Here is a 25,334-nt window from a genome sequence, read left to right on the forward strand (position 1 = left end):
TTAGCCAAGTCGGACAGAGTGAGACGGAGAGCCCTGGAGAATGATTGGAAGCTACAGAAACAACAACACGATAGATGGATCGTTGGAAAAAGCGGAGGTGTGATTGTAAAGTAGGAGTGAGATTGGAGGACACTGTAGGCAAAACAAGCAGAGTACAGCATTAGAGTCATGTATGACTAACAGGTGTGACTTTGATATCGCCTACGCGTCACTTGGCCCACTCGGCGTCGAACCCACTCATGTAGTCAATCTCATTAACGAGCAGTGTTAAGTGTTGACCTTTTGTTGTTTATTCAGGCAGATCCCTCAGATAGTAACACACCACTTTCTCATCTCCATGGAGATAGTTACACGTTTTTAAGACATGGCTGAGTGAGTTCAAAGAACAACCATGTAGCCAGTCATGTGAAAAGAAACATTTTTAACACAGTCATGGCAAATCTTTCAAACGTTGACGAAAAAAGGAGTGAAATATACTGTATTGGACAGTTTAAAGTGTTACTGAGTGCTACAATTAGTGTTGAACTACTATTCGCAACGGTGCCATTGATAGTGAGACGTCCAAATAAAGGTCTGAATCTTGTTTTGAATTTGAGTTTCTCACTATATAGACGTCCAATCCTTATTGACTGAACAAGGTTTTCAGACATGCCATTCAAAATGGACTGGATGTATATCTCCATCAATGGCAGTCAATAAATTAGCATTCTTCCAGTTCAAATGCATTGGACACCTAATCATAGTCAATATCAGGCCAATAATTTATTACATTGATATGTCATTTTATTCAAAAGAACTGTACCAATTTTTCTTTTTTAATTCAATATTATATAGACATTGATTAATTGTGATTAAAATTGTTCCCAAAACCATTGCCAAACTATAATTTTATCTCTAGTACAGTAATACCCCGAAACACGAGCAATTTGAAATACAAGTAAAATTTGGAGCAAATATTTACCTTGAGATACAAGACAAATTTTGATATACAAGCAGACAGCAAAGTGTGGCCAATGCGAGGCTGCTTTTAAGAACAACATGGCCACTGTCTTTCCCATCACAACTCCCTCGTGTAATGTCTCTATGAGCACTGGGCGGAGCGTTAAATTGTTTTTTTAAAAGTTTTTTTTCCCCGTTAGTCAGTGCAGAATGGCGTAGGAGCTTGCTCGATAATACGAGAGGAGTAAATACTACTTAACGTTGGCAAGTGGTCGTGTGTTATCCTATTGTGAGGACATTAATGGGCATCATTTTCAGAATAATTTGAAGGGAAGACAAAATCAAATAACCCTTGATAGGTTGCATCTGAAAGTCAGCGTGGAGGTGGAGCAAATAGAGCCAACACAGGAGAAGAAAGGTATAAAAATGTAAAACAAAATTAGAATTAAGTTTAGTGTAAGGTTACATTGCATTTATTTTTGAGTGTGTCTTCATTGTAATCCAAGTTTATATTTGTTTGTTACGAGCACATTGCCGTGAAAAAGTCCCTCGCGGTCTCTCCTCTGCAAAATCCGTCTAATTTGAGTTCTATTAAACATCATGACCTCTGGTTATTGCTACTCTGTTAATAGATGGCGAATTAGAACAAATAAAAATGTTTTTCCATTCCAATACCCAGTTTTTTGATGTTTTTTTCAGAGGGTTGGAACTAATTAATTTGTTTTTAGCTTATTTCTATGGGAAACGTTAATTCTAGATATTGGTAAATCGACATGGTACCACTGTATTTGCTTTCAATATTTGCACACAATAAAACGTTAGTCCATTCCGATATCAAGGTGCATTTTATTAGATGACGATCCAATAACATTAAGTCAACATCAGCATCCCCTTTTACAAAAGACATTTAAAACATTTTTGGGTAAAAAAAAAAAGTCATTTGTACAGCCACCCAGAGAGAAAGCCTGAAATGACCTAAATCCAATTCATTCATATCACAGGATTTGTAGACAAAACATGACAGTTACAATATTTACATTCTGTAACATGGATACCGACAAGAAGAATATTCTTCTTGGCGAATGCAGTGAATACAATATATTCATATATTAAGATCTGTCGTTTATAAAATAAAAGATGTGTAATAATACATGACAGACAAGAATTATGCACAGCCTTGGCTTTCAGCTATACACACCCTCGTTTGCAAAACTCAGTCATGTTAATGTCAATGGGTGTTTTCTTTGGTTGTAATGAGTTATAAGAACAAATACTGGTAATTTGAGAGATTGGAACAAGTGTCAATAAAAGCTTGGGAACGGCCAGACACACTACTGCCCTACATCTGCTGTGTATTTACATCCATTATGTTTTTGACATGATGCAGATGGATGTGAAATGGTGCCACTGCCAGAAACCCACTCAGCTGGGGGGAAGGAAGTGGCGACTCCAAGCCAACTGGCACTTATGTTCACGCATACTGTAAATTTGCGGTGCGTTCCACACAATGGAAAGTGCCATTTGAAAAAAAGCACATTTCCATCAAAGGAGCTTTCCATTTGAGGACGAAAAAGCTTGAAAATGAAAACTCAGCTATTGTCATTTTGGGATGTTAGGATCAGTTAACCTTTTCACCGTCATTGAGGTGCTGGAGACGTCCAATTCATTTGACCTGTCAATGTTGTTTACACCAATCAGTATCAAGTGACAGTGGTTCCAACACCAATCTACACAAAGCAGATGTAAATGTTTCCCACTGGACTGTGAGGGCAAATAAAGTCTCTAAAATCATTCCAGTTTAAGGATGTGATTTCCTCTAAAGTAAGAATGCACAGACACAGCACACCACTATGTGAATCATTAGCTTTTTTCGCATCCGCCGTCCACTTCAACGCGGCCATATAGACTCAAAACCTGTGAAACTATTCATACTTTGCCGTTTCTCCTAATCGTAGTGATTGGTGTTCATAGTTTGGACTCCTTCGCCATCCAATTAAAGTTTACTCCACGTTCTCAGCCAACAAGAAGTCTTTGGGGACAACCCCAAAAAACCTTTGCCGTGATTAAGCATTTAAGAGAAGCCAAAGGCGGTGGACTTAGAGAGGTCTTCCAAAGCGACTGGACCGGGTTCCGGTCAGAAGCCGTCAAGGCTCCCGCTGCGCTAGAATGGGACCGTTGCCTGGCCCTCCCCCAGCTCCGCTCCCGCCCGCTGCGCTCGAGCCTCATCACTGGCCCAGCTGGCACTGCCCCAATCATGTTGATTTGCTATAATCATCTTAGGTCAACGCTATCTACGGGGGGGTTGTGGAACAGAATAGCTGAGAGAAGCTGACTGTTGGATGCCTTTCCTGAGCCGGTTTTAACACTAACGCACGCTCAAGCGATGCGCGGATATAGATACGGAAGATACGGAATCAGGTTTCAGTAAGAAAAGGAGCTCTCTCTCTTCTCGCGTTGGTCGGACATGTCCCGCGCCTCCCGGCTTGGATGTCGGCAACCTGACGCCGTGCGAGTGTTGGTGTGTGCGAGAGGGGAGGAATGGGCAGGGACTTACAGAGGTTAATGGTAAATCAGCCAAACCAAAGTCACACACTCACCCACTACAACCCCCTAACACCCTCCCCACCCTCCCCATCCATTCACCCAACCCGCTGCCCTTCAGATGCGGTCGTGTCCTGGCGGGTTCGTCCATCAGTCCCAGCCATTGTCCTTGATCATGTGGGCCAGCTCGATGATGAACTTGCCCTCTTTATACTTCTGACTGCTCTCAAAGGCATGTTCCTGGAGGGGTTGGGATGGGGGGGCGGGGGGATAGAACAGGAGGTAATTAGGACAGGCGGTAATCCACATGACGCTCACAGACAGTTGACTGACAGCAGAATGCGCTTGATATAGAAAGTCTACACCCCCTTGTTTATATAACTTTTTTTGGATAGAAAAGTGAGACCAAACTTGGTGGGGAGGATGCAGTTCATAATCTTTTAGGGATTGGTTAACAAACAAACTCAAATTTGTTTAAAATCTCATCAAGAATTCAAAGGATTTTGAATCAGTAAAAAAATATGCTTTTTTTATTGTGGTGATGGGCCAGAATAGCTGAGTGAAATTGTTTCCCAAATGAGGGGTTTCATTCAGACTTGTTTATTCTCAAGCATTATTTTCTCCTGTTATGAAATTAGGTGCAAAAGCAAGAAAATCTACTCGTATAAACTGCATACTTTAGAATTTTAAATGGTGGCACATAAAATGTTGTCTAACTCTGTAAGAGAAATATTCACATTCTATGTTACCAGTGTTCAAAAATACTCCCTAGCAAAATCAGACACACAAGAAGGTTCAGTTTAGCCTACAATCGGTTGCATTTCTAAGATTTAACACTAGATGGAGCTGGTCACCTAACAGTGCCTCTTCCTTAGCTATCTCTTTCTCATATATATGTATGTGAATATAGATGTAGATGTGTGTGTGTGTGTGTGTATGTATAAGTACAACCCATTTCACATATTCATGGCTGTATTTGTGAGTTATTTTAAAGATACAATACATTTCCATTATCCCAGTCGGTGGGAAACTTTTCGACATAGAGAGCCATAAACAATTCATATTTTTTAAATGTTATTCCTTGAGAGCCATACTCCGAACTTAAGTCAACATACATGAAAATGTGTGCCTTTTTGTCACTTCACCAATTTGAAAGTCTCTGAATTCTTTGTTATACTGTTGCTAATCAATGAGTAGCAATGACAATATCCTTTCAGAAGTGTAATGAAAAAAAATATATTATAAGGCGCTACAGTGACTACTTAACATTGTATTAACGTGTCATTTCATTTAAAAAATGCAAGAATGAGAAGAGCTATGAAAATTTTCATCATAGGTGCATGTCCACTGCAAGAGATAAGTTAAAAAATGCAGAAATCACTATGTATGATTTTTTTAAACAAGTTATTAGTGTGATACAACTGCAAGAAAACCTGTTCATCAGCTAGAATTCTGGCCTTTAAAGATCTTTTATTCCGCCTTTCATAGTCCATCTCCACTACATGTATTATTCTGAATCAGATGCACCTGTTTGAGGTTGTTAGCTGCCTAAAAACACTCCGTGAGACTCAAACTTGTAACATGGCCAAGACCAATGAGCTGTCAAAAGACACCAGAGAAAAAATTGTACCTCACTTTACAAGGCAGGAAAGGGATATGGGAAAATTGTCAATCATCTTGATGAAAAAAATGTCATCTGTTGGAACAATCATCAGAAAATGGAAGAGGCTGAACATGACCGTCCATCTCATTTGGAGTGGAACTCCATGCAAGATATCACTTTGTGGGGTTTTAAACCCTAAGAATCGTGAAGAATCCCCCTAGAACAATACAAAAGGGCCTGAAAAGAGCTGGGACCACTGTTTCCAAGGTGACTTTTGGTAATACATTAAGACATCATGGTTTGAAATCAATCATACATGGCACAAAATGTTCCTATGCTTAAACCAACACATGCCAAGGTTCGTCTTGAGTTTGCCAATGACCATTTAGATGCTAACGAGGAGCCATGTGCGAAAGTTTCGTGGTTAGATGAGACCAAAATAATTCCAAATTATAATTCTGCTAGCTGTGTTTGGAGGAAGAAGAAGAATGAGCACCATCCCTACTGTGTCTTCCAACATGCCAATGACCCAAAGCACACAGCCAGGAAAACCAAAGAGTGCCACCGTAAGAAGCCTATCAAGATTTTGGCATGGCCTGGCCATTCTCCAGACCTAACCCCAATAGAGAATCTTTGGCGGGAGCTCAGACTCCATGTTTCTCAGCGACAGCCCAGTAACCTGAATGATCTAGGGGAGGTCTATGTCAAGGAGTGGGCCAAAACCCCTCCTGTGGTGTGTGCAAACCTAGTAAAAAACTAGTTTGGTCTCTGTAGAGAAAAAGGCTACTGTAATAAACATTGTTTTTTTCAGGTGTTCAAATACTTATGTGCCAATGTAGCACACAAATGAATCTTTTTTTAAAAAACATCATCCATTGTCATTTTTTGGATTCTTCTTTAGATTCTCCCTCACTGTGGTCAGGCACCTATGATGAAAAATCTAGACCCTGCCATGATTTCTAAGTGTGAGAACTTGCAATGTCGCAGGGTGTTGAAATAGTTATTGAACTGTAGGGAAGGCTGACATTGAATAATCAGGTTTTTACAGCTGTTGACGATAGTTTGACTGGGAAGGTTGACATCGATGGAACAATCACAAAACTAAAAAATAATAATACAAATTGGAGGAGACGGAAATGACTTTTTTCATACACTGTGTATGCGAGGCACATTTTGTTTTGCATTCATAAGTAACAAAACAGTTTTTTTTACCATTTCAGATTTAAATATATCTTTTGTCACAAACCTATACACTAAACGGGGCTTGTGTTTTAGTCTGGCCAGTCATGTAATCATACTGAGACCGGATGGCCACTGCTTGTTAATCCGTATTCGTGTTCATCTAGTCCTTAGCACAAATCCCCAAAGTATTCAGAGTTTGTATTGGTATTCTTTCATTCATCATCTGTACTGCGTTTCCTCGCAAGAGTTGCATGTTTTCTGGAGCCTATGCCAGCTGATTGCGGGCGAAAGGAAGATTATACCCTAGACTGGTCGCCAGTCAACCGTAGACCACACTGAGACAACTATGCGCACTCACGATCATATTGCCACCGAGTGGGAATCAATCCCACGCTTGCCCGCACCAAAGTCAGGCGAGCAAACCACTTCTCCATCATCTGGCTCTGCTAGTGGTATAGCAAACAAAATTCAACAAACAGTGTAGTTTTGGAAACCCATGCTCTCAATTAAGGGATATAAAACTAGTTATACCTCTACTTTCGAATGCCTCTAGGTACGAAAGTTTCAGGTTACGATTTTTTTATATGCAAATGAGTGACTCGAGATATGAAAAATACCTGTTATGAAATCCCCCAAAAAGTAAATGCATTTCCTCATCCATTATTTCATTTCCAATTCCCCTTATTAAGCGATTAAGTACTAGAAATGCAACATGGCAGATATTTTCACACACAAACACAGGGCACACGTAAAAGTCAAAAATGAAATACAAAGTGGACGACTTTCGGCCCTGGTAGAACGGGCTATTGCCACCAGCTGCCGGACACACGCAGATTTTTCAGGGGCACAGGGGACATTTTCATATGCTTTATTTATAATTTTCTCTCATTTTAGTTTTTCCTCACATCTTTCATACAAAATTGGAACACTGACCAATTTTAAAGGGTTTAGTTAGTAGTTGTGTGAGGACCGTGGAACGAATTAGAGAATTTACATATAAAGTACACCTCTACTTACGAAATATTCAAGTTACGAAAAAAGTCTCGGAACAAATTAATAGTAGTTTACGACTGTATACTAGTGTTACTTTATTTGACCACTTTAAATAGTGGACGAGGCCCTGACATTTCAGACTTTAGTACATCTACCTTGTTTTTGTCTTTGTGTGGTTTAGATTGCTTGGATTTATTGTATATAAGGGCTGTGGGTCAAGGCCTCTGCACAGAACTTTGATGACAGCAGAAAATCGACACAGCTGTAACTGATATGTATGTCATTACCCCCAAACCCCAAGTAAGTACTATTTCATACACGGGTGTGTGTGTGTGTTACACGTGTGTGTGTGTGTGTGTGTGTGTGTGTGTGTGTGTGTGTGTGTGTGTGTGTGTGTGTATGAGACAGTGAGCGTTCACCATGTGTTCTCCAACTTGTGGGGTCGGTACAGGAATAGAACCTCGGCTGAAAAAATAACCACCCGTAATGTTGATGTAGGAACATGTTTATGCTGAAAATGTTGGAAATGTTACAGTTGGAGGCGCAGGCTCAAACGGTCAATCAATGGAGCCCTCTCAGGCACAAAACAGAAAGGATATTGTGCAGGGCCACCACCAAGGACCATGCTGACGTGCTACACTGTAAATTCTCACCTCCATGCTGACAGGGTTCACCTCTGACAACCGCACATGCTCAGCTCTGCTGATTGATAAAGGTAGATAGCATGTGTGCTGCCTATTTACTCCCTGCGATAGGGGCTCTAAAATAACACCTCATGTTAAATGTACAGTGTGTGTGCATTTCAATTAATTGATTGTAGCTCTGGCAAGTGGTTAGCGTGTTTGCCTTGCAGCTTTGGGGTCCTGGGTTCAAAGTCAGGTCATGTTCCCCTGTGTGGAGTTTGCATGTTCTCCTTGGCCCTGTGTGGGTTTTATCCCGGTACTATGGTTTCCTCCCACATTTAAAAGACATGCATGGTAGGCTGATTAGACACTGTAAATTGCCCCTAGGTATGAATGTGTGAGCTAAGGGTTGTTTGTCTCCGTGTGCCCTGCGATTGGCTGGCCACCAATTCAGGGTGTCCCCCACCACTGGCCCAGAGTCAGCTGGGATAGGCTCCAGCACCCCCGTGACCCTAATGAGGATAAAGCAGTTCAGGAAATGAGATGAGATGATTTTATATTCCATCTATAGTACACATTAGAGCACATTAAAGCAGGAGTGTGATACTTTTGTATTCGAAGGCTTGGGGAGAGGTTTGATTTTTCCCAATTAAAATGGATAGTACCCAATCAACATTTGAATATTAACTTATTGCCTCTCATCAATGATGACAGATGTCAAATCAATCTGAAGTGGGAAGGTCTATTGCTGTCAAAGGTAGGGGAAGAGCTATAATCTCCTTCAGTGTTGTTGTTTTTAAAACCTGGTTGTAAAAACTAAAAAGTATTGTACTGTAAGAAAACAAAGAAGTGTGAATATTTTCATAAAAATATATATTTTGGCTGGTAACCTATTCAAGCTGTCCATCAGCCTACCCTCCAAAACTTGGCTGGGATTGGCTCCAGAACCCCCGTAACCCTTCTAAAGATTGGTGGGATAAAAAAAAAAAAAATATATATATATATATATATATATATATATATATATATATATATATATATATATATATATATATATATATATATATATATATATATATATATATATATATATATATATATATATATATATATATATATATATATATATATATATATATATATATATATATATATATATATATATATATATATATATATATATATATATATATATATATATATATATATATATATATATATATATATATATATATATATATATATATATATATATATATATATATATATATATATATATATATATATATATATATATATATATATATATATATATATATATATATATATATATATATATATATATATATATATATATATATATATATATATATATATATATATATATATATATATATATATATATATATATATATATATATATATATATATATATATATATATATATATATATATATATATATATATATATATATATATATATATATATATATATATATATATATATATATATATATATATATATATATATATATATATATATATATATATATATATATATATATATATATATATATATATATATATATATATATATATATATATATATATATATATATATATATATATATATATATATATATATATATATATATATATATATATATATATATATATATATATATATATATATATATATATATATATATATATATATATATATATATATATATATATATATATATATATATATATATATATATATATATATATATATATATATATATATATATATATATATATATATATATATATATATATATATATATATATATATATATATATATATATATATATATATATATATATATATATATATATATATATATATATATATATATATATATATATATATATATATATATATATATATATATATATATATATATATATATATATATATATATATATATATATATATATATATATATATATATATATATATATATATATATATATATATATATATATATATATATATATATATATATATATATATATATATATATATATATATATATATATATATATATATATATATATATATATATATATATATATATATATATATATATATATATATATATATATATATATATATATATATATATATATATATATATATATATATATATATATATATATATATATATATATATATATATATATATATATATATATATATATATATATATATATATATATATATATATATATATATATATATATATATATATATATATATATATATATATATATATATATATATATATATATATATATATATATATATATATATATATATATATATATATATATATATATATATATATATATATATATATATATATATATATATATATATATATATATATATATTGAATGTTTGTGGCAAAAACAAAGAAAATACTTATACAATAGCAAAAATAACATCTTGGGTGAAAACTGGTTTCAATGTAAAGCCTGGTTCTGAGATTGAGGGTTCAATCCCAGGTTCAGATTGTCCTGTGTGGAGTTTGCATGTTCTCCCTGGAATTGAGTGTTTTTTTCCGGGTACTCCTGCTTCCTGCCACATCCCAAAAACTTTAGATTGGACAATCTAAATTGCCCCTATGTAAGAGTATATGCGTAAATGTTCGTCTGTCTCCCCTCGCGACCCTGGTGAGGATAAGTGGTCCAGAAAATGAGTTCAATGTATTATTATCTCTTGCGACAGCAAGTATTTAAGTTAAATGTCATACTTTATTCCCAACCTGCTAAGCAGTACCCACAAAGATAAATAAAGATGCCCATGACTAAACTCAGCTTTACTTGCTCCAAATGAGGAGATGGTACGAATATAAAAGGAGGTGCTAATAAAATTATGATGTGGCTGTTCATCACCTCTCGACCGTTGCCTCACTTCATGTGCCATAATGAAAATCCGCCAAGGGCACTCACATATTTCCAGCCCAGGGTGGTCTTGCAGTTCTCACAGTAGATATCTGCAACAGCGTGCAGGCCTGTAAGCAAAACTCTTTCCTCTGCAGGACCACACCCCACATTCACCCTGCAAGAAAACAAATGGGAATGAGGGGGAAAATATCCTTACTAATGTATAATGTACAGAGTGATTCACTGAATTCCACCCAGTCGTTCTACGAGCACAGAAAACCAGCCTGCCTCATAGTGAGATGTACAGTTTTACCTTGACATACGAGTGCCCCGACATACGAGTGCCCCGACATACGATCAGTTTGATATATGAGTAAAATTTCGGGCAAATATATATCTTGAGATACGAGACAAATTTTGATATACGAGCATACAGCGCATGCGAGAGGCTGCTCATCAGAACAACATGGCCACTGTCTTTCCCGTCCCTCATGTAATGTCTCTACGAGCACTGGGCGGGGCGTTGCATTTTTTTCCTGTTTTTTTCCGTTAGTCAGTGCAGAATGGCGGAGGAGCTTGCTCGATAATACGAGAGGAGTATGTACTCCTTCTCGTTGGCAGGTGGTCGTGTGTTATCCTATTGTGGGGACATTTGTGTGCATCATTTTCAGAATATTTTGATGGGAAGACAAAAGCAAACAAGCCTCAATGGGGTCCTTTTAGCTGCAGCTGAAAGTCAGGATGGAGGTGGGGCAAATAGAGCCAACCCGAGAGAAGAAAGGTATAAAAAATTAAAACAAAATTAGAATTAAGTTTAGTGTAAGGTTAGGTTAAACTTATTTTTGAGTTTCTGCATCTTAATCCATTTGTTTATGTTATGTTACGAGCGCGTTGCTGTACAAAAGTCTAACCCGCTCTCCCCTCTGCAAAATACATCTAATTTTAGTACTATTAAACCACTAGTTATTTGTTACTTTGTTAATAGATGGCGAATTAGAACAAATAAGAATGTTTTTCCAATCCAATATGCTGTTTTTGGAGTTTTTTTCAGAGGGTTGGAACAAATTAATTAGTTTTTAGTTCATTTCTATGGGAAACATTAATTTGAGTTATGAGTAAATCGGCATATGAGCCCAGTCCCAGGACAAATTAAGCTGGTATTTCGAGGTACCACTGTATAGCCTTATATTCAGAAGAAAATTCATGACGGCCCTTCAACACCCGCTCACTCTCCAAACAATGTAGCGACTTGCCAGAACGACGCGTAGCAACCTTCCTTAAATAACAGCGTGTGGAAAACTGCACGTCTCCCGAGGGCTGCGTGCACGGGAGCTTATTTCCGACCGGCCAAAGTTAAGCCAATTGAAAACAGATGGAGGGAACAAAGAGCAAAAGGCAGGCACTCACACTGAGTTGAACAGGTAGGCTCTGCCCTGGCTTCCCTGGAACGACTGTAGAGAAAAGAAGAAAGAAATATAAGAAATTTCCATGTCGGCATTTCATATATCTAGCTTCAAAAGGCTGCTAACACATGGTATAAATGAGGATAATAAAAAAAAAAGACTTGTGGTTCCAGGCCATTTATTTACCCTACTGCAACAGAAGGTCTTTGTGTGCTAGGTGAGTGATGTGTTTACTGCACGTGGAAAATTGATTCATCCATAATACAACTCAATACCCGTCTTAGAACATAATCCAGCTAAAGAAAATATAGAGTAGCGGTCAGACATACAAGGGTAAAATCTGTATTCACTTGTCTAATTCTAGAGTATGTAATGTTGAAACATGGTAATTGCTTGAAACGCTTAAAAACAGTGAAGCCACGTGAGTTGGAACATATTTATACGCATCTGTAACTGGTTTAGTTCCTCTTTGGTCTGTGGAAATGAAATCCAGGTGGAATCACAAGTTGTAAAATGAGTGAAGACAATGCAGTACAGTTCTGCAGCCAGTTACCTTAGAAATGAGTTCGTCGTGGTTGGCTAGATGGGCCCGGCAGTGGATGCAGCTGTACGTCCGGTGACAGCTCGGCAGGTAGGCCTGAAAGGTCTTGGAGCGCGTCATTCTGACCATGGGCGGGGTCGGCGGGCGGTGCAAGAAGGGGCTCCCGGCCCAGGTCGGCTCACATGGGAAGCACCGCAACACACAGGTGAGGGCCGTGGTGGGCGGTGGGTCGGGAGGCAAACACCTGAGAACGAAGACAAACTATGAAGCTCAGAGTTGGGTAAACGCTTCCTCTGAAAAACAGTGTTGTTGCTAAATGTGAGTGCGGAAAAAAATAACACTGAGCCTAATTTTAAGTCCTTAAGGACCCCCATGGAATATTTTATTCAGTAAATGTCGAGAAGTATTCTTCAGGCAGTTCACATCGGTAAAACATCTAAATAGGCCGCAATTAATCTGCACCAGGTGAAAAGCAGACTACACCCGAGACTGGTCGCCAGTCAGTTGTACAACTATTTTTTAAAGCAAATAATAGAGTAAAAATAACTTGTTGAAGAAAGGTTTGCTGCTTGAAAATACACATTTCGTCAATAAAAAAAATCAAACTCAGTTTTTCTCCATTCCTCGATAGCACCACGTCCTTTGAAACAAAGCGCATTTTCTATTGACAAAAATCTGCAACTTTCAGGGGACATGTCCTAAAGGGGTTAATATATGGTAGTCAGCCTGGACTATTCTTTAGTTTTGGGAGTTGGTTGTAGGCCAAAAATTTGCTCCTAATAAAGCTAGCACAAAACGTGACACTTGCAGGCAAGGTAGCCATTTGTCCAGGGACAAATGTGTGAGGGATTATCTCTATTCAGTTTGTGACCTGCTTTTTGCTCCACCTAGAAGATGTACAGTAATCCATCGAATATCGCGGCTTCACTACATCGCGTTTTTTTCAGGGGAAATTATTTTTTTATTTTTTTATTTTGTAAATTCATAAAAATGTGAAAATCCACGCTGAAACTTGCGAGAGGAAGCCACTCCTCTGTCCTCTGGTTGCTACTAGAACTGAGCACTGAAGTAAAAAAAGGTATTTTTTAATTAAAATTATAATATATTATTATATATATATTTATAAAATAACAAAATAAAAAAAGAAAACTTTTTTATTGTAAATTAAAAATTTAATTTATATTTTTAAATTATAAATTAAATGTTAAATGAAATGTTTTAAATTGTACATTTAAATTACATTTTTATAAATTGTACATTTACATTTTAAATGTTTTTTTTTAATTTGATTTTTTTTAAACCACTGTGCGTTTTTTTTGTTTATTGTGACCATGTCTGGTCTACATTAACCACGATAATCGAGGTATTACTGTTTTGGTCCTATCTGGTATAACTCGATAATCAAATCTTATTTTTCTCCTTAAAAAGAAACACACTGTAATAAGCAAAATGTTGTTACTTAGTGCTACTTTTTCCCAAAGTAGCAAATCAGTCATTTGAATAAAACTTCACGCCACTAATGAGAGGCCCAAATAGCTGCACCATTTGGTGTCTTCTTCCTGTCAGTCTTTAAGGAACCATCTGGAAAAACTAATAAAGCACTGAATGTAAGTAGAGCCATCAGTTTAGGGGGAAGTAGAAAGGTCCCTTTCTTGGCCTTCTGCAATATGATCGTTTCATATCATCCAGTAGTAGCTGAATTTCAACCAGCAATGAAGGGAATAAAGAAAGCAGTAAGACATGGCCGTTTGCCATATTCTGACTTGGTGCCAATTGAGTGGGATCAGGGCACAAAGGGGCACTCAGTCGAGATGTCAGTCGACTCCACTCCCCATCCCCCAGCCACACACTCACGCATAGATAGTGACAAAGTTTGTCATTTTGTGCAAATATTATTGTCCTTAAACTGGAGGGTTCCTTTTTGAGACCCTGGTACAAAATCAGGTACTTTACTCATTGATTCATTCATTTTCTGAACCAATTTATCCTCACTAGGGTGCTGGAGCCTATCCCAGCTGACTTTGGGCCCCATGCAGATTACCTTATTTTCTATTTCACGTTTATGTTGTCATGACTTTTCAAATGGTTGAAATCATAAAGTTATTGTCGTCTTTTATCATCTGTGACACATCGGATGGACTTTCTGACTAATAGGTTTGAAACATCCAAAACAGGACAAAATCATCAAGTGAATCATTTGGATTGTTTTTTGACAAGTAGTCCCCATGTTAATTTGGCCTTTATCCGCATGCAATACGCAGACATAAGTAGAATGAACAATCAGTAAATGGTCACTCAATTATGGGTTGCCACAAAGTTGCAATCATATACACTGTTTGCCAAAAATTTGACTGGGTTGCCTAGTAGGCGCCTCCCGTTGGAGCTGATCCAGTCATGTCCAGCTGGTAGAGAACCTCAGGGTAGATGTACAATGAGCTGCTCAGTGCATCAGAGTCTATGGGGACGAGTTATAACATGTTTTCTGGGGATATAGAGACACCTGAACCCAGAAAAAGTCAAGCAGGGTCTTGACATTATACATCTTGAATACAGTTTCCTAACGACACCATGGCTGACTTTTAGAAGGTTCAAAATAGCCTAAAACATAACTATATCAGTATATGTATGTCTTTGCATTTGTGATGTCAACATTCATTCAGGAGATTCTAGGTTTGGCTCCTGGATCGCTTGCATTTGTGATTATTCATGATACATTACACCAATTTCGAACCCATCTCTGAGACTATTTTATCCCAAGACGCCTGGAGATTCCATGTTTGTCTCCTGGCTAGCTTGGTTTTCTGTTTTTATTCCTGATACACAATTGGGAATATATCACGTCGATCATTTTTTACCCGCAAAGTTTAGATTACCATGGGATTTTTCTTCAAAAGCCAAGGCTAGTGGCACAATGGATAACGCGTCTGACTACGAATCAGGAGATTCCAAGTTCGACTCCTGGCTAGCTTGGTTTTCTGTTTTTATTTCTGATACACAATTGGGAATATATCCCTTTGATCATTTTTACCCGCAAAGTTTGGATTGCCATGGGATTTCTCTTCAATAGCCAGGGCTAGTGGCGCAAAGGATAACGCGTCTGACTACGAATCAGGAGGTTCCAGGTTCGACTCCTGGCTAGCTTGGTTTTCTGTTTTTATTCCTGATACACAATTGGGAATATATCACGTTGATCATTTTTACCCGCAAAATTTGGATTACCATGGGATTTTTCTTCAATAGCCGGGGCTAGTGGCGCAATGGATAACGCGTCTGACTACGAATCAGGAGATTCCAGGTTCAACTCCTGGCTATCTTGGTTTTCTCTTTTTATTCCTGATACACTATTGGAAATATAACACTTGGATCATTTTTACCCGAAAAGTTTGGATTACCATGGGCCTTTTCTCCAGTAGGCAGGGCTAGTGGCGCAATGGATAACGCGTCTGACTACGAATCAGGAGATTCCAGGTTCGACTCCTGGCTAGCTTGGTTTTCTGGTTTTATTCCTGATACACAATTGGGAATACATCACGTTGATCATTTTTACCCGCAAAGTTTGGATTACCATGGGCCTTTTCTCCAGTAGGCAGGGCTAGTGGCGCAATGGATAACGCGTCTGACTACGAATCAGGAGATTCCAGGTTCAACTCCTGGCTAGCTCGGGTTTTTGTTTTTATTCCTGATACACAATTGGGAATACATCACTTTGATAATATTAACCCGCAACATTTGGATTACCATGTGCCTTTTCTACAAAAGACAGGGCGAGTGGCGCAGTGGATAACGCGTCTGACTACGAATCAGGCGATTCCAGGTTCGACTCCTGGCTAGCTTGGTTTTCTGTTCTTATTCCTGATACACTATTGGGAATATATCACTTTGATCATTTTTAGCCACAAAGTTTGGATTACCATGGGCCATTTGTACAACCGACAGGGCTAGTGGCGCAATGGATAACGCGTCTGACTACGAATCAGGAGATTCCAGGTTCGACTCCTGGCTAGCTTGGTTTTCTGTTTTTATTCCTGATACACAATTGGGAATATATCGCGTTGATCATTTTTTACCCGCAAAGTTTAGATTACCATGGGATTTTTCTTCAAAAGCCAAGGCTAGTGGCACAATGGATAACGCGTCTGACTACGAATCAGGAGATTCCAAGTTCGACTCCTGGCTAGCTTGGTTTTCTGTTTTTATTTCTGATACACAATTGGGAATATATCCCTTTGATCATTTTTACCCGCAAAGTTTGGATTGCCATGGGATTTCTCTTCAATAGCCAGGGCTAGTGGCGCAAAGGATAACGCGTCTGACTACGAATCAGGAGATTCCAGGTTCGACTCCTGGCTAGCTTGGTTTTCTGTTTTTATTCCTGATACACAATTGGGAATATATCACGTTGATCATTTTTACCCGCAAAATTTGGATTACCATGGGATTTTTCTTCAATAGCCGGGGCTAGTGGCGCAATGGATAACGCGTCTGACTACGAATCAGGAGATTCCAGGTTCAACTCCTGGCTATCTTGGTTTTCTCTTTTTATTCCTGATACACTATCGGAAATATAACACTTGGATCATTTTTACCCGAAAAGTTTGGATTACCATGGGCCTTTTCTCCAGTAGGCAGGGCTAGTGGCGCAATGGATAACGCGTCTGACTACGAATCAGGAGATCCCATGTTCGACTCCTGGCTAGCTTGGTTTTCTGGTTTTATTCCTGATACACAATTGGGAATACATCACGTTGATCATTTTTACCCGCAAAGTTTGGATTACCATGGGCCTTTTCTCCAGTAGGCAGGGCTAGTGGCGCAATGGATAACGCGTCTGACTACGAATCAGGAGATTCCAGGTTCAACTCCTGGCTAGCTCGGGTTTTTGTTTTTATTCCTGATACACAATTGGGAATACATCACTTTGATAATATTAACCCGCAACATTTGGATTACCATGTGCCTTTTCTACAAAAGACAGGGCGAGTGGCGCAGTGGATAACGCGTCTGACTACGAATCAGGAGATTCCAGGTTCGACTCCTGGCTAGCTTGGTTTTCTGTTCTTATTCCTGATACACTATTGGGAATATATCACTTTGATCATTTTTAGCCACAAAGTTTGGATTACCATGGGCCATTTGTACAACCGACAGGGCTAGTGGCGCAATGGATAACGCGTCTGACTACGAATCAGGAGATTCCAGGTTCGACTCCTGGCTAGCTTGGTTTTCTGGTTTTATTCCTGATACACAATTGGGAATACATCACGTTGATCATTTTTACCCGCAAAGTTTGGATTACCATGGGATTTTTCTTCAATAGCCAGGGCTAGTGGCGCAATGGATAACGCGTCTGACTACGAATCAGGAGATTCCAGGTTTGACTCCTGGCTAGCTTGGTTTTCTCTTTTTATTCCTGATACACAATTGGGAATATATCACTTTGATCATTTTTATCTGCAAAATTTGGATTACCATGGGATTTTTCTGCAATAGCCAGGGCTAGTGGCGCAATGGATAACATGTCTGACTTTCCATAGAGTGCTAAATGCTAACTAAACAACATTTCCCAAAATGTTGGAGGCTACAGAACCCTGTTACATATAAATAGGTGCGATTTCAGCTTTGGTCCAAACTATGGTCCTTTTGCAATAACACAAAAAAGAACAGTCCACTTCTGAAGCAGACTGAGCTCGCCTTTCCAGCTAGGTTTGTCTCTTTGGTCCATACCAGCGTCCATCCATCTGTATTCATGTCTGCCCGAAAGGATGCACGCTCCAGACCTTTTAGGTTTGTTAATAACCAAATAGGATAGGACTTTATTGATAAAACTGGTTGAAAACCTGGCTTACGTGTGTGAGTTGCAATCCTTGGTTAGATTTCTCATGAGCAAATGAGCCAATGTATAACCTACCTTGCCTCGGATTAATTTAATTTACATGTCAAGTAGGGTTAGCACTGAACAAAATAGAGTTCAGTAAACGTTAGCGAGAGCCTCTGAGAGTTGACGTAAATTCATGTTGACATTGTGAGAAGGGACTGCGAGCAAGCACATCACCTCATTGAGCATTATTAATGTCATCAATTTCTTCTTAATATCTATTTTGGTCACCCTGCTCGTGCTGCTCTTGTTCAAAGGCCTCGCCACACAATCACATTTGTTTTTTCTCCACTGCCACTGTCTATTCATCAAACCAGCCGCCCGTCGTTTTAGGTCTCAGCGCTGGCCATTCTGGTCATTTCGGAGTGTCATCACAAAGGGCTACATGCCACGAGTCTCACCAGCCGAAAGGGGCCTTGTATATCCCGACAAAAAAACCTTTGTTACATAACCCACTGATGCTGCCGTTTGTGATGACGATCAGGGGAAAAGTGAGGGATGGAGGGGGCAGAAGTGTATGTGCATCTAATGCTGCACATGAGCTTCACCCATTAGTACCATTCAGTACTGCACCTATGTTTATCTTGTTCCCCATTCTGTATTACCTGGCCCAGCAGCATACAGAATAATGACGTCAACAAGCCTACTCGCATATCAAATATCACTGATTAAGAACAGCTACCTAGTCTCGAAAGGGAGTTCTTTTCCTGACTGTCTGCATTTTGTGCAATGTGATAGATAACTAATACAAATAATAATAGGCCCATGGTAATCTAAATGTTGTGGTTTAATACTATCAGTGTTGTATTCCCAATTTTGTATAAGGAATAAAAACAGAACACCAAGCTAGCCAGGAGTCAAACCTGGAATCTCCTGTTCGTAGTCAGACACGTTATCCATTGCGCCACTAGCCCTGGCCATTGAAGGAAAATCCCATGGTAATCCAAACTTTTCGGGTAAAAATGATCAAAGTGTTATATTCCCAATAGTGTATCAGGAATAAGAACAGAAAACCAAGCTAGCCAGGAGTCGAACCTGGAATCTCCTGATTCGTAGTCAGACGCGTTATCCATTGCGCCACTAGCCCTGTCTATGAAGAAAAATTCCATGGTAATACAAATTTTGCAGATAAAAATGATCAAAGTGATATATTCCCAATTGTGTATCAGGAATAAAACTAGAAAACCAAGCTAGCCAGGAGTTGAACCTGGAATCTCCTGATTCGTAGTCAGACGCTTTATCCATTGCGCCACTAGCCCTGTCTATGGAGGACAGGCCCATGGTAATCCAAATGTCGTGGGTTAATATTATCAAAGTGATGTATTCCCAATTGTGTATCAGGAATAAAAACAGAAAAACAAGATAGCCAGGAGTTGAACCTGGAATCTCCTGATTCGTAGTCAGACGCGTTATCCATTGCGCCACTAGCCCTGTCCATGGAACAAAAGGCCCATGGTAATCCAAATGGTGTGGGTTAATATTATCAAAGTGATGTATTCCCAATTGTGTACCACAAATAAAAACAGAACACCAAGCTAGCCAGGAGTCGAACCTGGAATCTCCTGATTCGTAGTCAGACGCGTTATCCATTGCGCCACTAGCCCTGTCTATTGAAGAAAAATTCCATGGTAATACAAATTTTGCAGATAAAAATGATCAAAGTGATATATTCCCAATTGTGTATCAGGAATAAAACTAGAAAACCAAGCTAGCCAGGAGTTGAACCTGGAATCTCCTGATTCGTAGTCAGACGCGTTATCCATTGCGCCACTAGCCCTGACTATGGAACAAATGGCCCATGGTAATCCAAATGGTGTGGGTTAATATTATCAAAGTGATGTATTCCGAATTGTGTACCACGAATAAAAACAGAACACCAAGCTAGCCAGGAGTCGAACCTGGAATCTCCTGATTCGTAGTCAGACGCGTTATCCATTGAGCCACTAGCCCTGTTTATGGAGGATAGGCCCATGGTAATCCAAATGTCAAGGGTTAGTATTATCAAAGTGATGTATTCCCAATTGTGTATCAGGAATAAAAACAGAAACCCAAGCTAGCCAGGAGTTGAACCTGGAATCTCCTGATTCGTAGTCAGACGCGTTATCCATTGCGCCACTAGCCCTGTCTTTTGTAGAAAAGGCCCATGGTAATCCAAATGTTGTGGGTTAATATTATCAACGTGATGTATTCCCAATTTTTTATCAGGAATAAAAACAGAAAAACAAGCCAGCCAGGAGTTGAACCTGGAATCTCCTGATTCGTAGTCAGACGCGTTATCCATTGCGCCACTAGCCCTGTCTACAGAAACTAGGCCCATTCTAATCCAAACGTCACGGGTTAAAATTATCAATGAGATGTATTCCCAATTTTGTATCAGGAATAAAAACAGAAAACCAAACTGAAAGAAGTTGTTCTATTATTTCATATCTATGTTGAATAATAATTATATACTGCATGTTACCTCAAGTGAAAGGAAATAGTTAGCAGACATGAAAGATAGAAAAAGAAGGCATCACCAAATAACAGTGTAACTTACTTTTCATCCATTGGCAAAACAAAGTATACACATACTTGCCATCATCTTCCATACCACCCATCTTCAAAAGGGTTGTGGGCTTGCTGGAGCCTAACACAGCTGTTTTTGGGTGAAATGCAGGCTAGACCCTTGACTGGTCGCCAGTTAGCCATAGGGCACACATGGAGACAAACAACCCTCCGCATCCCCAATAATATCGCCACTAGCAGGAATTGAGCCGGCGCCTGACCGGTGCGAATCTCTTCCACTGTCATAAAAATATTCTTTGTTATATCTGAGTCGAATCCTGTTCAAAAAATGAAAAAGTATTTTTTAACTCATTTGCTGCCATTGAGCGTGAACTATGAACAGCTTGTTTTTAGTTTAGACTTATTTCAAAGATATCCTAAAATAAAAGATCTAGGAGCACATAACTAGCATTATTCAAAATTTGAATGAGTTTTATTTTAATACTCATTAATTTGTCACTTTGTTGAATTAATTCATTTTTAATTTTAATCCACAACTTGGATTAACCTAACCCCTCAACTCATGCCCCTACAAGCATAATAAAATGATTATGAAGACAAAACAACATTTTAGGTTTGCAGCTGTGGCTTTTAAAAATATGAAGACTACACTTGATCACATACATCACAGCAAAAATAATTCTATTGAATTATTAAAACAAACAAACACAAAATAGTATTTAATTTCAATATATAATAGTGGAGGCGGCTTGGTGAAGTGAGTGTTTAGCACATCAGCCTCACAGCTTTTGGTTCCTGGGATTAAATCCAGGTTGGTCCACCTGTGTGGAGTTTGCATGTTCTCCCAGGCCTGCGTGGGTTTCCTCCAGGTACTCCGCATGTATGGTAGGCTGATTGGACACTCTAATTTGCCCCTAGGTATGAGTGTGAGGGTGACCAGTTGTCTGTCTCCTTGTGCCCTGTGATTGGTTGCCCACTGATTCAGGGTATCCCCCACCTCTGGCCCAGAGTCAGCTGGGATTGGCTCCAGCGCCCTCTGCAACCCTAATGAGGATAAAGTAGTTCAGAAAATGAGATGAGATATAATAGTGGAAAGAAAACATGTTTTATTTGATGTTTATACTCCAAAAATGCTGGATACAATATCAGTTTTGTTAACGACGCAAATAATAAAGCTAAATATTAATGGTACATTTCTATTAATTATTTAATTGCCATTCACTGTAAGAGATGTCCTAATCATTTGAACTCAAAGGCTGGCTGCAAATGAACAAATGTTCTTCCATTTTCCAACAAACAACAAAATAGCTATCCTCATAAGCTATGTAATTTTTGGGGGTTTAGTCATTATTTTCTCTATTCACATGAGTAGGAAATTTGTGATTAGCATACTGATATATTTTATATGAAGGTCATTTACACTAGGTGTTGTATCACTTTAAATCAGCATTGCCTAGTTTGGTTGAAAGTAAACTTCAAGATTTTTTAGCCAAAGTTGTGTGCTCTGTAGAATTGTTCATTGATACACACAGAGGTTGAGAAAATATACATATACTCGAAAAAAATGCCTTGTTTTCCTCGCATTTGTCGAAACTATTGCAGCTTCTGGCATTTCTGTTTTTTGGGAAGAAAGTAGCAAGTTTATTCACAAAAGTTAAGTCACAAAATTCCACTACTCGACAGGCCTTCACCACCAACACCTGCTCTAGTAAGGCACCCAAGACCTTGCAATTTGCCAATTGGGCCTAATTTTGCAGCCAAAAAGTGAAACAGTATCAGTGGCGAGCTGAGTCAGCTGTACACTGAACTACAAAGGGTTATTTCATAACTCATTGGCCATCATTGACTGCCTCTGGAGGTCCAACCCAATATGACTGGGAGATGCTGGCAGCGAATGTTCAGTCCCGATTCAAATGGATTGGACGTCTAATGCCGTCAAAGTTTTCTCAGTGTAAATGATTTGGAAGCCTATTTTTTTTTTTGTCAATGCTGGTGAATGAGTTTCCTGAAAAAGACCTCATTGACAAAAATGGGAGGAATTGACTTACATTTCTGCTAAAACAGCAAGAAAAATGTTGAGCCTGAAAGTTTTTGGGTGGCATCGCTCTTGCACGAGGAGTCATCAATCGGTGCAAGACTATAATATAGAATATATATTTATGTATACTTTTTCTTCTTCAGTGCTGAGTACTAGTAGCAATACATAATGGCTTCTGCTTATGAGTTTCAGTGTGGAATTTCCTTTTTTTTTACTATAAAAAAAATTTTCGTGTGGACTTTGCATGTTCTCACTGAGCCTGTGTGGGTTTTCTCTGGGTACTCTGGTTTCCTCCCATACTCCAACCAAATGCATGGTAGGCTGATTGTACACTTTAAATAGCCCCTAGGTATGAGTGTGAGTGTGAATGGTTGTGTGAGTTTGAATGGTTGTTTGTCTCCTGGGATTGGTTGGCCTCCAGTTCAGGGTGTCCCAAATCTCAGGCCCAAAGTCAGCTGGGATAGGCTCCAGCACCCCCGGCGACCTTAGTGAGCATTAAGCAGTTCAGAAAATGAGATGAGATAATTAATAGTAGAAAAAAATCACAGTGGATTCATGATTAGTGAAGTCGCGATAATCGAGGGAAGACTGTACATGTAGAGAATACAATAAAGTGGCAAAATTATGAATTGGCAGGGAGGCCTGCAGTGTGTGTGTGTATGTGTGTGTTGCCTACTGTATGAATCAGGTCACAGGCAGTGGCACAATTTATCTGGGCCAGAACTTCAGCCACCACACAGAGCCCAGATGGCAGGGATGCCTGAGCTCAGCAATCCTGAGCGCGCGCGCATGCGCACACACGCACGCATTTAGCGCACACGCACGCATTTACGCAGGCACGAATACACACAATCCGACACTGATTTAAAGATCTGCTGCGACCCGACGCTCACGTGACGTCAGGGTTTATAGGCTAACTTGCATCGATCACGTACTGTCGACGCAGAGGCAACGTCATGCTGTTCGCGGCAAGCGGGCGCGTGCACGCGTCTGGACGCGCACGCGCTCGGGGCAGACGCCACATAACAACATGTGAGGATAAAGTGGGTGATGGAGATTTTTTTTTTCTTGAAAGTATTAAAAACATCAAAGTGAAGCAGAGGCACGAGAAAATGAAAATGACGTTTAAGGCAACGTGAGAGTGGCGACTTTTTAGATAAATTGGGTAACACCTCAGACTTTGTGAGCCTGCGCTGACATTGGGAGAAAATCCCCAAAATGACTAGGATGGAGGAAGATGACAACAACGACAACATATAGGAACGAGTTTTTACCTTTGAAGGGGAGAAATTGGGACCTCCGCGTAGCCTAAAAAAATGTCGCACCTCTTCGTTTTCGTCGTGGCAGTGCCAATTTTAAACGTTCATTGGCACGTCTTCCAAAGTAAAAACGTCCTCTTGGCTTGTTGTCTCTTGTCTTCCGCTCTCCTGGGTTCGTGCAAGTCGTGCAAAGACGCAATGTTTTGACGCGCAACGATGCCCAGTACAGTTTAGAGGAGGAAAGTAAAGAGTGCTGAAATTGCCAGCCGGAGCGAGAGCATAACCTTCTCATCTCCGTTGCCTTCGTGTAAACAATCAACAACAAAATGAAAGCACATATATACCGTCTTTGTCAATTATACATTAATTATTGTTATTAATGTATTAATTATTATTTGATAAAATTAAAAAAAATAGTTAAGGAAACATTTTTGACGAAAAAACGGAACTAATTTGTGATATAAGATTTGGAGGGTTGTTAACGAAAAATGATCATTTTAATTATTGGAGTAATTTATTTAACCATATTGTGATCTGAGATATATTTTTACCGTATGCTTAATGAAAAATACCAACAGCGTGTAGTTGAATAAAATCGAAAAATGTACATGTTTAAAACGTCAGAAATGAGTGAAAGGATGTAATTCTCTGATCCAAATATTAAATCTTTGTCGGAAGGTGGGTTTTGAAATGATTGGCATGTCAATGGGCAAATCATGTAACTGATATGGCCTAGCAACACAGCGTTCATTGGTTTCTGGAAACAACTCATTAACTGCAAGTTCACTGACTGTAGGTTCGTGTTTTACTGAATCATCTAAAAAAGAAAATGGACTAAGTAGGTTTCGATAATGTAAAAAATACAAATAATATGTTTAAATGTGAACCATTAAGTGGT

General features: G+C 38.4%; 2 protein-coding genes and 14 non-coding genes across 18 annotated transcripts in view; 10 read left to right on the forward strand and 6 right to left on the reverse strand.

The window, feature by feature from the left end:
* Window positions 1-1,765: 1,765 nt before the first annotated feature.
* On the reverse strand, window positions 1,766-24,685 carry ypel2b (yippee-like 2b). Of its 3 annotated transcripts, none has more exons than XM_077723410.1 (5): window positions 24,452-24,685; window positions 12,772-13,003; window positions 12,223-12,266; window positions 10,825-10,990; window positions 1,766-3,720 (listed from the first exon to the last, which is right to left on the reverse strand). In XM_077723410.1, exons 2-4 carry the CDS (start codon window positions 12,886-12,888, stop codon window positions 10,840-10,842), a joined length of 312 nt encoding a protein of 103 aa, XP_077579536.1. In that variant the 5' UTR covers window positions 12,889-13,003; window positions 24,452-24,685; the 3' UTR covers window positions 1,766-3,720; window positions 10,825-10,839. The 3 variants fall into 3 exon arrangements, with proteins under 3 accessions (XP_077579536.1, XP_077579534.1, XP_077579535.1); XM_077723408.1 differs by having other exon boundaries at window positions 10,882-10,990; window positions 24,452-24,683; XM_077723409.1 differs by lacking the exon at window positions 24,452-24,685 and adding an exon at window positions 23,854-24,022 and having other exon boundaries at window positions 10,882-10,990.
* The window catches only part of tmem120ab (transmembrane protein 120Ab), a 29,466-nt gene continuing 11,550 nt past the window's right edge, over window positions 7,419-25,334 (forward strand). Inside the window, exon 1 of the mRNA XM_077723406.1 lies at window positions 7,419-7,558. The gene's annotated coding sequence lies outside the window, so the exon portion shown is untranslated. The remainder of the gene's footprint in view (window positions 7,559-25,334) is intronic.
* Window positions 15,830-15,902, forward strand: trnar-acg (transfer RNA arginine (anticodon ACG)). Its single transcript has one exon. It is a non-coding gene; the product is annotated as a tRNA-Arg (tRNA).
* trnar-acg (transfer RNA arginine (anticodon ACG)) lies at window positions 16,176-16,248 on the forward strand. The gene has a single exon. It is a non-coding gene; the product is annotated as a tRNA-Arg (tRNA).
* On the forward strand, window positions 16,349-16,421 carry trnar-acg (transfer RNA arginine (anticodon ACG)). Its single transcript has one exon. It is a non-coding gene; the product is annotated as a tRNA-Arg (tRNA).
* On the forward strand, window positions 16,695-16,767 carry trnar-acg (transfer RNA arginine (anticodon ACG)). Its single transcript has one exon. It is a non-coding gene; the product is annotated as a tRNA-Arg (tRNA).
* trnar-acg (transfer RNA arginine (anticodon ACG)) lies at window positions 17,042-17,114 on the forward strand. Its single transcript has one exon. It is a non-coding gene; the product is annotated as a tRNA-Arg (tRNA).
* Window positions 17,561-17,633, forward strand: trnar-acg (transfer RNA arginine (anticodon ACG)). Its single transcript has one exon. It is a non-coding gene; the product is annotated as a tRNA-Arg (tRNA).
* On the forward strand, window positions 17,734-17,806 carry trnar-acg (transfer RNA arginine (anticodon ACG)). Its single transcript has one exon. It is a non-coding gene; the product is annotated as a tRNA-Arg (tRNA).
* On the forward strand, window positions 17,907-17,979 carry trnar-acg (transfer RNA arginine (anticodon ACG)). The gene has a single exon. It is a non-coding gene; the product is annotated as a tRNA-Arg (tRNA).
* On the forward strand, window positions 18,080-18,152 carry trnar-acg (transfer RNA arginine (anticodon ACG)). Its single transcript has one exon. It is a non-coding gene; the product is annotated as a tRNA-Arg (tRNA).
* trnar-acg (transfer RNA arginine (anticodon ACG)) lies at window positions 19,649-19,721 on the reverse strand. The gene has a single exon. It is a non-coding gene; the product is annotated as a tRNA-Arg (tRNA).
* Window positions 20,166-20,238, reverse strand: trnar-acg (transfer RNA arginine (anticodon ACG)). Its single transcript has one exon. It is a non-coding gene; the product is annotated as a tRNA-Arg (tRNA).
* On the reverse strand, window positions 20,339-20,411 carry trnar-acg (transfer RNA arginine (anticodon ACG)). Its single transcript has one exon. It is a non-coding gene; the product is annotated as a tRNA-Arg (tRNA).
* On the reverse strand, window positions 20,684-20,756 carry trnar-acg (transfer RNA arginine (anticodon ACG)). Its single transcript has one exon. It is a non-coding gene; the product is annotated as a tRNA-Arg (tRNA).
* On the reverse strand, window positions 20,857-20,929 carry trnar-acg (transfer RNA arginine (anticodon ACG)). The gene has a single exon. It is a non-coding gene; the product is annotated as a tRNA-Arg (tRNA).

This window comes from Stigmatopora nigra, chromosome 8 (genome assembly GCF_051989575.1).
Source record: "Stigmatopora nigra isolate UIUO_SnigA chromosome 8, RoL_Snig_1.1, whole genome shotgun sequence".
Lineage (NCBI taxonomy): Eukaryota > Metazoa > Chordata > Actinopteri > Syngnathiformes > Syngnathidae > Stigmatopora > Stigmatopora nigra.